Source organism: Poromitra crassiceps (genome assembly GCF_964638095.1).
Source record: "Poromitra crassiceps genome assembly, chromosome: 4".
NCBI lineage: Eukaryota > Metazoa > Chordata > Actinopteri > Beryciformes > Melamphaidae > Poromitra > Poromitra crassiceps.
Genome location: NC_139626.1, coordinates 14,103,669 through 14,120,413, shown reverse-complemented (window position 1 = coordinate 14,120,413; position 16,745 = coordinate 14,103,669). Strand labels below are relative to the sequence as shown.

General features: G+C 45.3%; 1 protein-coding gene across 1 annotated transcript in view; it reads left to right on the top strand.

Moving 5' to 3' along the window:
• zc3h7bb (zinc finger CCCH-type containing 7Bb) overlaps positions 1 to 16,745 on the top strand; it is a 34,945-nt gene that overhangs the window by 7,954 nt on the left and 10,246 nt on the right. The window contains exons 9-20 of the mRNA XM_083635623.1: positions 37 to 328; positions 721 to 779; positions 1,295 to 1,394; positions 2,140 to 2,301; positions 4,613 to 4,818; positions 5,893 to 5,993; positions 6,208 to 6,389; positions 8,656 to 8,735; positions 9,951 to 10,192; positions 11,103 to 11,208; positions 12,318 to 12,426; positions 13,692 to 13,825. Of these exons, the coding sequence (XP_083491749.1) occupies positions 37 to 328; positions 721 to 779; positions 1,295 to 1,394; positions 2,140 to 2,301; positions 4,613 to 4,818; positions 5,893 to 5,993; positions 6,208 to 6,389; positions 8,656 to 8,735; positions 9,951 to 10,192; positions 11,103 to 11,208; positions 12,318 to 12,426; positions 13,692 to 13,825 (1,773 nt within the window). The remainder of the gene's footprint in view (positions 1 to 36; positions 329 to 720; positions 780 to 1,294; positions 1,395 to 2,139; positions 2,302 to 4,612; positions 4,819 to 5,892; positions 5,994 to 6,207; positions 6,390 to 8,655; positions 8,736 to 9,950; positions 10,193 to 11,102; positions 11,209 to 12,317; positions 12,427 to 13,691; positions 13,826 to 16,745) is intronic.

Sequence of the window (16,745 nt, the reverse complement as noted above, 5' to 3'; positions counted from 1 at the left end):
GAACTAACAGTTCCCTCTCTCTTTCTCCTGGGCCAGAGTCCGGTCCAGGGTGCCATCCCCACTAACCTGCCCAACACCGCAGTGGGTCTGCGGCCGCCTTACTCCCCCAGCCTCCCGGCACCGTCACCCCAGCTCCCTCCTGCCTTCTTCAGCTCCTCTGTCAGCCAGATGCCCTCCCTGGAGCCGTACCCCTCGCTGGCCCAGAGGGACCAGGGCTCCACCCAGCCGCACGATGCTCTGGGAGGCTTTCCAGGAACCAACGACATGGAGGGGAAGGGAGTGGGCGGGGCTGGAGGCCTGGATTCACTGTCTGAATACACTCTCCCTGGTGAGCAAATTTGTGAAAAACTCTCTCACTGCGTGTTTTTATCTGATTTCGGTGGGATCCTTCCCAAAAGACAATTTTGAACTTCAGTTATGTTATTGTTATCTTTTCACATCTAATTATAGATGATTATTAGAATCTGTAACTGAATCAGCTGCCATGTTATAGCATCATGACAAGTGTATTTTCTCACCTTGCCCTTGCTTAGCCAATTTCTAGGAAGCTAGCTTTATCTTGAGTGTGTCAGCAGCAGAAGACTGTGTGTGTGTGTGTGTGGGGGTGTGTGTGGGGGTGTGTGTGTGTGTGGTCAGCATTATCACTGTGTGGGTGTCAGCGTCATTGTAGCAAGGCAGGACACTGTCTGACATCAGTGTCCTTGTGTCTTTGGTGTCCAGGGGGACGAGTGTCTCACAGCTTCATTCCTGGGGTGCGCAACCACAATGCTACACATGCAGTGAGTAAAATACACACACACACACACACACACACACACACACACACACACACACACACACACACACACACACACAGTACTTCAGTAGTTCTATTTTTCCCATCATCTATTTTTATGCCTTCGCCGGTGATAGCCAGGCAGAGGCATTATGGATTAGGGTTGTCCGTCCGTCCGTCCGATGTTCGTTAATGCGATATCTGAGGAACGCCTTGACAGAATTTCATCAAATTTGCCTCAAACATTGACTTAGACTCAAGGATGATGTGATTAGATTTTGGTGGTCAAAGGTCAAGGTCACTGTGACCTCTCGAACGCCATTTTCAAGCTTGTTAATGCAATATCATCAGGAGTGCCTTGACGGAATTTCTTCCAATTTGCCTAAAAATGGCGATTTGGACTCAAGAATGAACTAATGGCGGAGGCCTAAATCCGCGGTGCGGTCGTTCTAGTTTTGGTTTACAATAGCCAAGTACCCTTTGAAGTGTAATCACACAACTTATCCTCTTCTTCCCCAGAACGGTCCAACAGGAACCAACCTCTCGCTCCTCTCCAGGAATCCTCTGGCAGCCACACACGAGTTTCGTCAGGCTTGTCATGCCTGTTACAGCCGAATAGGTTGGTTCATATGGCCGACATCCTTGCCATTTCCCTGTGCTGTTTTGTCCTGTCCAGCCCTGACCGTCTAGATCAGTGGTCCCCAACCACCGGGCCGCGGACCGGTACCGGGCCGCAACGCATTTGTTACCGGGCCGCGAGCCTGTCCAATTTTTATTTATTTATATAAACATAGGCTATAATATTATAGGCTGTGTGTGGTAGTTGAAACATAGTTTCAAGTTGATGTTTATTTATGTTTGTAGTTAACATAAATACTGTATAGGCTACATACAGTACAACACAAAAGGCTGTTATTTACCCTTTACCCTCCGTCTCTCCTCACAAAGAGCGCTCCAAATGCTATGTCGACACACCGCTTTAGTTAGTCTATAAAATGTCAAAAATGACACATGCCTATCCTAAGTTCGTAGACCCAAAAGTGATGTTTTGAAATGTTTTACTCACTCTGACCAGCAGAAACTAATAAAACTCCAAAGTATTCATTTTATATGATATCATATGAGACAGAGAAAAGCAGCAAATTACAGCATTTGAGAAGCTGTTGCCAGCAAATGTTTAGTATTTTTACTTGATAAATTACATGAAAACTACATCCAGTAAAGTTTCTGATGATCAATTAATGAACTAACCGTTTCAGTCCCTGCAGATAGATTCTGCTCATTTTGTGCTATAGGGTGTGTCCAATCCTGACTTACTGCTCCTCTACATGTAAGCAACCCCCTCTGTCTCCTCTTGCTCCCAGGTCCTCGAGTGATGGACTACCAGTATCAGCCGGAAGCCGCTCATCGCTGCAAGAGAGACGTGCTGCTGTGTCGCCTCAAAAACACAGACGATCCCAATTGGAAGAGGGTCCGGCCCCGGCCCGCACGAAACAACTTCCTGGGGGCATTCGTACTCTGTAAAGGTGTGTTTTCCTGGGCGTGTTGATACTCCGTAAAGGTGTCTTTTCTTGGGCACGCTCATACTCTGTAAAGGTGTAGTGCAGTGACACTCAACTTGCGGCCCGCGATTGAATTGCAATTTTTTTTTTTTTTTTTTTTATTTTTTATTACAGTGCCCCTGATATGCAAGATACCCGCTGAATAAGTGTCCAAATGTTCATGTCATTCTGGCCAATACTCCACTTCTGTTATAGCATTTCAGTCTGGAATATGGAATATCTTTCAATAATCTATGATTTAGCTGCTAAATTGTCAAATACCACCGTCTGCTCCCTACCCAGGCACTTATGTATGTACTTAACCTAACTAACTTAACCTAACTAACTATCCGGGGTGCACAACATTGTCAGACTAAACTCTGGCTGACACCACAAAAACCTACAATCCGCTACAGAAAAATGTATATTGTTTGTTTATTAACTGGCCCCTGGCCTTCTATCGTTTCACGAAAGTGGCCCCCGGGCAAAGCAAGTTGAGCATCCCTGGTGTAGTGTTTTCCTTGGGGCGTTGGTAAACGGTTCGGAACGCGGTTCGGAACGTCCGTGGACCCCACCCCATTTTTCGCTGCATTTAACATTTTAACGCTAGTGTATGAGAACGCCTGCAGCGCAGCCAGACACAGACAGGCATCATCATGGCGAGTGCGTGAGCTTCCTCATCCCTTCACCCCGCTGTAAAGTCTCTCTGAAGGCTGTGGCTAATGGCTACTAAAGACCTAAAGACAGCATCACAACAAACTTATTTCAACACCTCTGAAAAAGCACAGGAATGCGAGCAGCGTGTTGCGGGCTGCACAAGATAACGAGAGCCACAACACACACGCACACGCACACTTTTCACGAACACGTTATCACCTGACGGTGAAATGTTGCCTTTAGGACACATAACAAAACAACACGTGGGGCCACCGAGTAGCTTAACGTTACGTTATATGTTTCCAGGCTCACCCTGTCTGTACCATGGATGTATTAAAAGAACTGGATAGGGGACGAGCCACGCCCACCCATGCATTCGGACGGAGGCTGCTCACTGGCGCATGAAGCCATCGTGGGGGGGTTTTCTTCCTGGTTTTACTTCCTGATCATGCGGCCTCAGGCGAAGTGTGCATGTGTGCCATGACGTATTCCATGACGTCTCCCACCCCTCCCACCCATGGATGTACTAAAAGAAGAAAATACACCCATATACGGCTCTTAGTGGCTTCTGAAGAAAAAATTACCCCATAAAAAATTATTTGATAATTAAAAGAGTCGTTTTATACTTTGAGTGACACCCGGAAAAAATTCCCCTGGGTTTAACAGCTGCCGGAGTCCCCATGCAAGTGGATGGGAATTTTCCTTTCTGGGCTGCATGGCGTTACGTGACTTGCAATACAGAGCTTCGCCACCATGTTCAAATGGCTTCACAGCCCAGTGCTATTCCTTGGGGCTTGGTCTGTACCCATGTCAAGTGACTGCAGGTTAGCAAGCAACAGCCAAGAAGTTAGGCATAGCAGCACCACGCTAAAACAGGAAGTTGGGTTGTTCTGCCTTCAGAGTAAAAGCATAAATTGTGTCACTTATGAGAAAAATATTTTTTTTGAGCTGTGCAGGGCAACAAATGGTTAGAGAAGTGTAATAGTATTTAAAAAATCGAATCGAAATTGAAAATCAAATTTTGAGAGAAAAAATCTGAGATTTTATTTTATTTTTTATTTTTTTGCTGATCCGAAAAATCGCTCAAAAGTCGCTCAAATTCCATCACGCGATCCCAACCATGGGTTTTCTGATCCGTGCCAGCCCTAGTACTCTGTAAAGGTGTGTGCAGATATTCACTCTTTTCAACTTTCATGTTTCAACTTTAAAAGTACCGTAGATGCATCTCTGTTAAAGGGGTACACCTATGGAATAGTCTTTGCGATGAGCTAAAATTGTGTAATTCTATCTGTAAATTCAGATTAAACTTAGAGTGCTTCATAAATACAAACCTTAGTATAACCAAGTATCCAAAACTATCTTAATGCTTCTACGATCTAATGTAAATATTGCTTTTCGTTGTTAATTAATTCTTGCAACTGTCTTATTTTGTGTTTGATGTATTGAAATGTAAAAAGGGTAGGTATACATAAGCTACAGCTTCAGCCTACACCTTTTCGGTCCCCTTATTGTATAATGTACATTATTACTGCAGTGCATTTATGTGAAACTGATAAATGGACCGAAATAAATTACTATTATTATTATTATTGTAATTATTATGTGTACTTGTATCCACCTCTCCTCTCTGGTCCCACAGAGGTGCAGGAGCGGCAGGAGTGCCAGTACGGGGAGAACTGTACGTTCGCTTACTGCCAGGAGGAGATCGACGTGTGGACCCAGGAGAGGAAGGGTGCGCTGAGCCGGGAGCTTCTATTTGACCCGCTGGCCAGCACCGAGCGCCGGGCGCTCAGTGTCACCAGGCTGCTGCAGCTGCACATGGGCATGTTCATGTTCCTCTGTGAGGTGAGAGCCATGTGCCAACTGTACCAACTCAAAACCCATTTGAAAGGTACTGGCCAACTGTACCAACTCAAAACCCATTTGAAAGGTACTGGCCAACTGTACCAACTCAAAACCCATTTGAAAGGTACTGGCTTTCTCTGAGTTTGTAATGCATTTTCCTTAGATTGCACCGGTATCTGTAAGCATTTTGTGGAAAACCAGTTTGGTAAAGTCAAGCTTTATTTTCTTGGATTTTTATCAAACTCCTGATCTGTGCCATTTGGATTGGTATAAAAAAAATGTCACCTGATTTATGTTTTTGTATCGGTTCCTTTCAAGGTATAAAAAAGCAAGAACAAAAAAATGTTAACTGGACGATGCAATGCTTTTTCCTCTATTTAACATAGTTTGTATTGTATAGTAGTCATCAACTCTGAATCTGATCCAGTATGGCAGGTGTTCCCAAACCTTTCCGACCAAGTACCACTACGTACCAAACCAAATTTCCCAGGGACCACTTCCACTGCCTATACCACCCCCCCCCCCCAATAAAATAAAATTTGCTGATTTAACCATGCAATAGCAGCAGATGAACTAAATAACAATATAAGGCTACTAGCTGGTTCAAAACACACACAGGGACACACACACCTGCCAACATTAGGCTGTGAAAAAGATGACCCCTTTGAAAATGTTTTTTCCCCCCACCAAAATGTTGCCTAACTTTGGAGTGTTAATTAGCTACCTTCCTGACAAACTAGCATGACGGTTGGTACAAATCGATTCCTTAAGTCTTCTACTTTCATATGATACCAGAAACTTCACTCTTGCTTTAAAACTGAGCCTGCTGCAGCCTCTGAAAGTAAATGTTCAAAATTGTGATGTTTCCCAAATATCGCGATATTTACAAAAATCGGCACAATCCGGCAACTGCTCAGGGTTCATGTGTATGTAAAAACTGTTGTCTGTAATTATTATTATTTTTTTTTTCAATTCTCTCGCGGACCACCAGGCAGAGCCCCTCCGTTTGTGCAGTATGCAATCTATTAGCAAAACAGCAGGGGTTGAACGACCATCTCCCCCCTCTCTCCACAGGAATGTTTTGACAGTAAGCCTCGCATCATCAGCAAACGCAGCAAAGAAAACCTGGCCGTGTGTTCCAACCTCACAGCTCGACACCCGTTCGACGACAACAAGTGAGTCTGACGCACATTTCCACAGGAAAACATCTTGGCCCAAATGAGTGCTCTGATTTGGTACACTTAGTGAAGTTTATTTACACAGTGAGAAAACATGGAAGCCAAGGGATAAAAACACTGATGGAATTAGTCAATTTGAGCTAAAAGGCAGTAAAAACCTCACTTATTGACCCTGTAAAGAATAAACCTGAACAAATTGTACCCGCTGCAGGTGCCTGGTGCATGTGGTGAGGTCGGCCAACGTGCGCTACAGTAAGGTGCGTCCGCTGCACCCCCTCTGTCAGTTCGACGTGTGTCGCCATGAGGTTCGCTACGGCTGCCAGCGCGAAGACAGCTGCTCCTTCGCTCACTCAGTCATAGAGCTCAAGTGCTGGGTGCTGCAGCAGGACACCGGTGGGTACAACACACTCATTTAGCACAGTTGTTTCTGTGCTAGTGTTGTTTTGTTGTTGTTTTTTGAAGATTATTTTTGCCTTTATTTAGATAGGACAGTTGGCAGACAGGAAATGTGGGGGGAGAGAGAGAGGGGCTGACATGCAGCAAAGGCGCTTGTGGCGGATTCGAACCCGCGTTGGCCACGCAAAGGACTGAGCCTCTGTGGTACGCGTACCAGGCGAGCCACCAGGACGCACCACAGTTGTTCCTGTGAAGCTGAAGTTACACTACAAGAATATTACCCCCATTTTAGACAGGATTCGCAGTTGGGCAGAGGTTGTCTTTGTGTACACTTGTCTGCAGTTGACGTGGGAAGTTGGCCCCAAAATCTATAAGTGTATGAGGCCTACAGATTCCAATGGTCATGTGTGTGATGGGAACAGACTGCCTCCCGACGCCAGTCGGAGCCACAACGATTATATCAAGCATGTTTGAATTTCCAAGCCGACTCTGGACGCAGTTGGGTAGTGTAAACTCACATGCTGCATACATACCATCAATAGCCAATGAAAAACTATGACACTGATGCAGTCAACTAGCTAGTTATTCTTCATACAATTAATTTATATTTCTGAGTTCAGGGGCAGCATCTCTGCACATAAACACACTGCCACAAAATTCTATGGGTCATTACTAATAAGTGATGATTGAGAGGCAAAACCTTTGTATGAGTGTATATAATGTTTTTTAAACAGCCATTCCAGCCTGATGTCCGAGTCTCCGGGAAACTGATCAATCAATCAATATTTTTTTGTAAAGTGCAAAATCACCATGAAGCATGGTCCCAATACACTTTACACTTAAAAGAAAGCATAGGACAAAGTATAACAAACAATGCTCTAGAAATTAATGTTAAAAGGATGTTTACAAACGCAACAAACACAATTGAGAGCCACATTAAAAACATCAAGTTAAAAGGGGTGTTCGAATACAAATACAAAATAAAAAAATAATAAATACAGCCACATTAAAAAAACATCCACTGCACACCGGTGTAGCTTTTGCACCCGGGAACACTATCGACCCATGACTATTCCTAACCTGTCCCCGGACACTCAACTCAACAAACAGACAAACATTTTTTTTTATTTCTTTTTACAAACAAACAACCTAACCTGTCCCCGGACACTCAACTCAACAAACATTTTTTTTTACAAACACAAACAACCTAGGCTATCTGACGTACTCTAAAACTAAACCTCTAAATACGACAAACACACAACCACAATTTACACTATGCACTCTAATCAAAACGCTCCACAAATATCTCTCTCTATTCAACAATTCTCCACACTCCATAGGCCCAGCGTGGTGTGCATGCACTTTTATCAACTTTGGCTGGGAGGGGCCTAGGCACGAGAGATGGGCGGGCTGGGTTTGGTGATGTCACTGATCGAGCTACATCACTGATCAAGAGCTCTGCCAATAGAAAGAAAGGGAAATTTGATTCTACGTCTGGCCTTTTTGCCTTTTCAGGATGTATGGAACTGCATAGGTATGTGAGAAGAGATGAGGAATTACTCAGTTTTACTGTAAATGTCAGGATTTTGACCTGGATTCATCAAGAACACAGCTCATTTCCAATATATATTGATTTTCAGCAGAAAAAAGTATTTAGTATCTCCAAGTGTGTGACCTAGTTTTTCAGTCGTCATGAAAAAAATCTGCAGGAACCAGTCGGTTAGTGCAGGGGTTCCCAACCTTTTTTTTGCCAAGGACCGGTAGATACATGAAAAAAAAGTCGCAGACCGGTTGTCAATTTTAATGGTTTTAGTTACATATATATTTACTCACCAGGTGGCGACAAAGGGTAAATAACAGCCTTTTGTGTTGTTGTTTTTGTTTAAACTACAAACATAAATAAACGTCAACTTGAAGCTATGTTTCAACTACCACACACAGCCTATAATATTATAGCCTATGTTTATTATTATTATTTTTCGGACCAGGCTCGCGGCCCGGTACCAAATGCGGTGGTTGGGGACCACTGGGTTAGTGTATACTCCCAGTCTTTTCATAAAAAGGAAGAAAGGGTGTGTGAGAAAGTTGGTTGCACCCGTGCTACTAGTGGAAAAGTTAGTATGCAACACCCCCCCCCCCCCACACACACACACACACACACACATGGTTGAGGCTAATTATAGACTAATATGACTAATAACCGGGGGTTATCATTGAAGGCATATTGCTGTGGCTCTACTCTGAGCTCCTGATGTTCCTGCAGGTATCACCCATGAAGAGATGGTACAGGAGTCCAAGAGACACTGGCACAGGCTGGAGCAGAACGCCCAGAAGCAGCAGAAGGTGAGACAGCAAAGGACACTGGGATGGCAGGTCTGAAGATACTAAAATGACTTGCTACATCACAGAATGCAATTACAGGGTTATTGGTAAAAGGTGTGATCACACCTACAGGTTGTTTTCTTGGATCTTTGTGAAAAATTCAGATTTTTGTATTTTGATCATTTAGGTACACACTAACCAATTACAAGCAAACCAGGGCTTATAAACAAAAGTCACATGACTAGTAGCTCATTTATTGGACAGAGTTTCAGAACACATGAAGACATAGACTTCTCTGCCCTCTTCCTTTTTCCCCCCTGCTGTCTGGCTCATTGTAGTAGTTTCACCGGCAGGACGTAGCACGCTATTCCCACCAGTTCCCCTCACCCCAAACAGGCGCCCCGACCGACCAGAGGAGGCGCTAGTGCGGCGACTAGGACTCAACCCACCGGCTTCCCACCTGCGGACATGGCCAATTGTGTCTGTAGGAACGTCTGACCAAGCCGACCAGGCCTCGCCCGCAGCTCGGCTGTTGCGTGGCCTCGCCTGTTCTATTGGCATGCGCAGCACACATTTGCTCAACTGTGCATCACTGATGACATCACTCACTGATGAGTGATGACATCACAATTGCTCATGTTGCCACAATGCCTATGACATCGTCAGTGATGTCATAAGATGATTTTCGTTAATAATGTCACTGATGACATCAATGATGATGTCATAGACATTGTGACATCAGTGGGACAAAAATTGAAACAGACAAACAGAGCCCACTTGCTCCCTTTTATATAGATGATGATGATGCATGAAATAAGATGGTTAACACAAGTTTATGAAACAGTGAAGTTTGTGTTCAGCAAGATCATCTTCACAAACTCACAAAAAAAAATTACGTGATTTTCAGAAAACGCTTTGAAAGTCATGAAAGTGGTCCTGGTTTATGAAGATGTTCCTGCTGAACTCAAGCTTCACTGTTTCATAAACTTTTGTTAACCACAGATCATGTACTTATCATGAATTTAACCAAAATCCCCATACTAAAATCAAAAAAGTTAACTTTTCCCCTTACAAACCAGCATGGTGGCGATTTCTGGGTCAGCCTACAAAAATGCATCATCATCATCCCTGCAGTACTCTATATACCGCCTCTGTTGCCCTCATTCATGTGTTTTTACTGCACTCTGGCAACATGGATGAATCTAACTGCTGGATCTATGTCTGTCTCTGTTTCAGCCTATGCACATCCACCACCACAGCAGCATCAGCGCAGGAGGAGTGGGGGGGATGGGGGGAGGAGGGGGAGATGGCATCGGGGGGGGTGGGGTGAGTTCGGTGGGGGGGATGGGAGCGGCGGCCGGGAGGGGGCGGGGTCTCAACCTGAAGATGAAGTTTGTGTGCGGCCAGTGCTGGAGAGACGGACAGGTGAACGAGCCAGACAAGAACCTCAAGTACTGCACCGCCAAAGCGCGGCACAGGTGAGGCTTGTCGCATGCGCCACATGCACGCACGCGCACACACACCAACCAGTGCCTGACCTTACACAAAACTGAATGTCAGGGATGCAAACAACTCGTTATTTCAGGAAATGCTGCTTTTCTCACTTCAATTTGACGTGAGTCATTTGTCCAGATCCCAAGACTCTTTTTTTCTAGGGGTGGTGGGGGGGGGGGGGGGGGGGTGGAAGAATCTCCTGAACGAGCCTTACAGTATATTTCTGTTATGCTCTTGAGCGAACTACATTGAGCAAAACAAATTACTCAACATTAAAGGGCCCATATTTTGCTAATACAATGTATTATTATTTTATTGTTGGCTTCCACTAGAGTAGCTTATTGCATCATTCATATTTCAAAAAACTCATTGTTTATCTTGTACTGGCTCTCACGGCCCCCTTCAGTTCACCCTCTGTCTGAAACGCTCCATTTTAGTCTTCTGCGTTTTGCTGTGGCAGGGAATAAACCCGCTCGTCGTTTCCAGTCTTCCTCCTTCCTACACATTATAGCCAGACTCAACGCTACAATATCTTCTATCTATCTATCTATCTATCTATGTAGATAGATAGATAGATAGATAGATAGATAGATAGATAGATAGATAGATAGATAGATAGATAGATAGATACATAGATAGATACATAGATAGATACATAGACAGATAGAAGCGGTTAATCTGCTTGACTCTCTGTTTGGCCTGGCGTGAGTGCGTGACCACGGTAATGCGATCTGGTGGACTGGTATTGGCCTCCTTTCATCAGACTGCAGTGTTCTTGTTTATTGGATCAAAATGCCTGAACCATGATAGCTGATTTAATTATGATGTTCAGGTCTGCATGTCAACATCAAAGTTGTGTGAAATAACGTGACGTGTGTCGTTTGCTCTCCTCAGCTGGACTAAGGAGCGACGGGTCCTGCTGGTGAAATCATTTGAGAAGAAGAAATGGGTTGTCGTTCGGCCGCTGCCCTTCTCCCGCACCTACCCACAGCAATATGATGTGAGCTCTGACTATAGTTTCTGCTACAATATGATTCTAGTTTCTGCTACAATATGATGTCTGAACGGGGCCGCAATAAAAAGGAGAGGGCTTGGAGAAAACCGCACGAGCAAGTAATGTTAGGACTGAAGTGGTGGTAACATTATCGGTTTTGACGGCTGTAAGGTTGTAAGGCTACTGCTTGTGCAAGCTAACCTGTTCATAGCAAGCAGAGTAATGCTATGAACAGGCTGTGTTAGCTCAACCAGTAGCCTTTCTCGGTCGGCATAACGTCACAAACAACCGATAACGTTAATGTTAGCTGGAATAACATAATAGACATGTTTTCAGAACTTAACAGATGTATTTCATAATGTACATGGGGCCCACACAAGTGAGCACACAACCATGACATCAGCCACCAGCTAACATTAGCTGTTTGCCTTTGGGGCATTGACGCTTTGGAGTCGCATAAACAGACACCGCACTGGAGGTTTTATTTGGGGTAAAGCATGAGGAGTTCTTATATGGATATGGTTTATGCCAGCTCAGGGAAGTGCTTTCACTGTGGGGATGTTGTTCACAAGCTTCCTCTTCTCATAGCTGCTGTAACGATATACAGAAGAGAAAAACTAACCCTGCAAGCAGACTTGCTAGCGTAGCCCTACGGGCAGAGCTGTGCTGCCCAGTATGTTACATTAGAAGAGACAGCAACACAGGCAGAAACACTGAACTTATTATTATATTTTATTATCTTATTACCAAACATCAAAAATAACATCTCCACCCTAAAAAAGATGGTGCCAGAGGCCACTTACTGTAGAGGTGGTGGTCTCTCTCTAGCACGTCCAAGGCGACACTCGGTGAGGGATTGATTCACATCTCCACCCTCTTTGCTTTGCTCACAGTCTTCAACTAAACCCTAAATATCGCAGTATAAAGCATATAAAACACACACATATACTGTATATAGATATAGATATAGATATAGATATATAGATATAGATATATATATATTTTTGACATTGCAATTCCAATACAAAACAACAGAGGGTGTTGCAACACCCTAAGCACCCCCACTTCCCACGTCCCTGAATGTAACCCATTTTTGGGACCTTTGTCTCACCCAGATGTGCGTCCATGTGATGAAGCAGAAGAAGTGCCACTATATTGGGAACTGCTCATTCGCCCACAGTCTGGAGGAGAGGGACGTCTGGACATACATGAAGAACAACAGCTGTAAGCTCCTGCGTCCATGAGCCACCTCAATATACTGTATAACATGTTAGGGAGAGGAGAGTCACTCAGATTACTTTTTCCTATTTCCCCCTTTGCACAGAGCTACATTTATCTATAGTAACCGAATGTGGCCAGGCCGTGGCAAGGCCAGAATTCACCTTAAACTATTTAGGGTAAACTGTCCCTTTAACACTCAAACCAGATAAAAGCACACATGTCCTCATGACATATGTGACCATAAATGATGGACTGAGAAAAGAATTCTCCCAAGATTACAATATTTATTGGCTCTCTTCAAAGCAATAGAAGACATTAAAAAAGGGAGGATCGGGGACATGGTGGCGCAGTGGTAGTGCTGTCGCCTCACAGCTAGAAGGTCCTGGGTTCGATTCCCACCTGGGACGCTGTGAGCACTGAAGGAGTGCGTGCCCGTCCGCATGTCCTCGAGCGCCCACCGCCCGGGTGGGATCGTCAAAAGGGCCTTTCTGTGTGGAGTTTGCGTGTTCTCCCCGTGCCCCGTGGGGGTTTCCTTCATATAGGAACCCCTCACCAAAACATGCAATATCCTGGTCGCTGAAGTGGTGCCGCCTCTGGTCTTTCAGAGCGCCTTTTCGGAGGGAGGGGAACTTGTTGGAATAGTGTGATCCTCCCACGTGCTATGTCCTAACGGTGAAGCTTCCCCTGTCAGGTGAAAAGAAGCGGCTGGCTACTGCCCATGTCTCGGAGGAAGCAGGGAGCCAGTTTCGGCTCTCCCCAGATCGACAGAGGGTGGAGCAGCAACCAGGATAAATAAATTAAAATTAGCACTAATGGGGGATAAAAAATGGGACAAAAAAATTGGGGCCGGGGGGCGAGGAAGGATTTTTAGGAGAGTTAGGAAGGATGTAGAAAGGTTTTCCTTTGCCACTCCCTAGAAACGCCCCTGTGCTTCCTCCGACACGTGCGATCGCCAGCCACTTCTTTTCACCTCACAGCGAGGCGTTGCACCGTTAGGACTTAGCGCGTGGGAGGATCCCCCCAGTAACCCCTCCCCCGAAACAGGCGCCCTGACTGACCAGAGGAGGTGCTAGTGCAGCGACCAGGACACATACCATTAATCCGGGTTCCCACCCGCAGACACGGCCAATTGTGCCTGAATGGATGGCCGACCAAGCCGGAGGTATCACGTGGGCTCGAACCGGCGACCCTCGTGTTGGTTGACAGGGAATCTACCGCTGCACTACCCGGATGCCCTCTCTCACTCTTTCCCCCTCGTTTCTCCATAGTGAGAGACATGCAGCAGATGTACGACATGTGGCTGCAGCTCACCAATCAGAGCAGGCGTACAGACGGCTCTGTGTTGACCCCGCCCCCGGAGGAGAAGCAGGTCACCATGACGGCAGATTACTCAGAAAGCATGGTGAGTGGCGGCTAACAGTAACAACAGAACTTGCCCGTTGACCTTTTCTTTCTTGTTCTTTAATGAATAGGAGTTAAAGTTGGGCGGTGTTGTCCAGAGTCAGATCGTCCTTTCGTCATCCTGTGAGATCGCCAATACCATCACCATCACCCAGGGTGATGAACCAGCAAATACCATCACCCAGGGTGATGAACCAGCCAATACCATCACCCAGGGTGATGAACCAGCCAATACCATCACCCAGGGTGATGAACCAGCCAATACCATCACTCAGGGTGATGAACCAGCCAATACCATCACTCAGGGTGATGAACCAACCAATACCATCACTCAGGGTGATGAACCAGCCAATACCATCACCCAGGGTGATGAACCAGTCAATACCATCACTCAGGGTGATGAACCAACCAATACCATCACTCAGGGTGATGAACCAGCCAATACCATCACTCAGGGTGATGAACCAGCCAATACCATCACCCAGGGTGATGAACCAGTCAATACCATCACTCAGGGTGATGAACCAACCAATACCATCACTCAGGGTGATGAACCAACCAATACCATCACCCAGGGTGATGAACCAGCCAATACCATCACTCAGGGTGATGAACCAGCCAATACCATCACCCAGGGTGATGAACCAGTCAATACCATCACTCAGGGTGATGAACCAGCCAATACCATCACTCAGGGTGATGAACCAGCCAATACCATCACTCAGGGTGATGAACCAACCAATACCATCACTCAGGGTGATGAACCAGCCAATACCATCACCCAGGGTGATGAACCAGTCAATACCATCACTCAGGGTGATGAACCAACCAATACCATCACTCAGGGTGATGAACCAGCCAATACCATCACTCAGGGTGATGAACCAGCCAATACCATCACCCAGGGTGATGAACCAGTCAATACCATCACTCAGGGTGATGAACCAACCAATACCATCACTCAGGGTGATGAACCAACCAATACCATCACCCAGGGTGATGAACCAGCCAATACCATCACTCAGGGTGATGAACCAGCCAATACCATCACCCAGGGTGATGAACCAGTCAATACCATCACTCAGGGTGATGAACCAGCCAATACCATCACTCAGGGTGATGAACCAGCCAATACCATCACTCAGGGTGATGAACCAACCAATACCATCACTCAGGGTGATGAACCAGCCAATACCATCACCCAGGGTGATGAACCAGTCAATACCATCACTCAGGGTGATGAACCAACCAATACCATCACTCAGGGTGATGAACCAGCCAATACCATCACTCAGGGTGATGAACCAGCCAATACCATCACCCAGGGTGATGAACCAGTCAATACCATCACTCAGGGTGATGAACCAACCAATACCATCACTCAGGGTGATGAACCAACCAATACCATCACCCAGGGTGATGAACCAGCCAATACCATCACTCAGGGTGATGAACCAGCCAATACCATCACCCAGGGTGATGAACCAACCAATACCATCACCCAGGGTGATGAACCAGCCAATACCATCACCCAGGGGGATGAACCAGTCCGCATACTGGTCCCCACTCGACCCCTGCTGTCCAGAGAGGTAGGGAGAGAAGAGAGAGCGAGGGTCTGTGTGTGTGTGTGACTTTGAGGCTGGTGAGCAGAGTGTGTACAGTTTAGGTAGGGCTGGACAAATGAATACAGTATCACGATTATTTCAAAATATTCAAACTTTTACCTCGATTACGATTAATGAACGATTATTTGATGCTTATGCTCTCTTTTTTACACTGCCCTCATAGTTGTCTGACATGTCTGTACTTTACTGTTTGTACTTTACTGTTTGTACTTGAATGCCTGAATGCTGACTAACATTCTAATACATTTTATTCTCCTTTGAGGTGTAAAAACAAAAAACATGCAGGATGTAGGTGATTAAGAACGAAGTGCTATCTAATGTCCTCTAGACACTGTAAGATTTTTTTTTCTTTCTTTTTATTGAAACAATAAAGTCACATACCTGTAAATGCTTTCTTGTACACATTTTTATGCCTCCGCCGGCGATAGCCAGGCCGGAGGCATTATGGATCCGGGTTGTCCGAACGTACGTCCGTCCGATGTTTGTTAACGCGATATCTGAGGAACGCCTTGATGGAATTTCATTCAATTTGCCTCAAACATCGACTTAGACTTAAGGATGATCTGATTAGATTTTTGTGGTCAAAGGTCAAGGTCACCGTGACCTCACAAATGCCATTCCCAAGTTCATTAAAGCGATATCTCAAGAACGCCTTAATGGAATTTCTTCCAATTTGGCTCAAACGTCGACTTGGGCGCAAGGATGAAGGGATTACATTTTGGTGATCAAAGGTCAAGGTCACTGACCTCTCCAACGCCATTTTCAAGCTTGTTAACACCATATCTCAGGAATGCTTTGACGGCATTTCATCAAATTTGCCTCAAACATTAACTTGGCCTCAAGGATGAACTGATTACATTTTAGTGGTCAAAGTTCAAGGTCACTGTGACCCAGGGTAGGAACGAGGGCTATTTTTGCCCCTGTGGAATATATTTCAGGGGCATTTTTGGGTAATTTCCAGGGCAATTTTATCAACTGTTGGGAAATACTTTAGTTGCATGTAGCAACTAAAGGGTTAGGGTGCATGTAGCATGACAGACCAATCATTGACTCTTATCCAAGCATATTTTATTTCTGAAAGTTCATAAACAATGACAGTTAAAGATCCCCATTTCCTATGTCAACAACACTGTTGATTGTCTGGCATGTTATTAATGTACTTGGCAAAAACATGAGTGAACTAGCTGGCCAGCTGGCTTGTGCTGCCTGTCACTGAGATAAATAACGCTAGTAGGAGGAGGGGCGGGGTTGTATGGATGTATGGATGCCTAGTTGGCCATTTTCGAGTCACGCTTT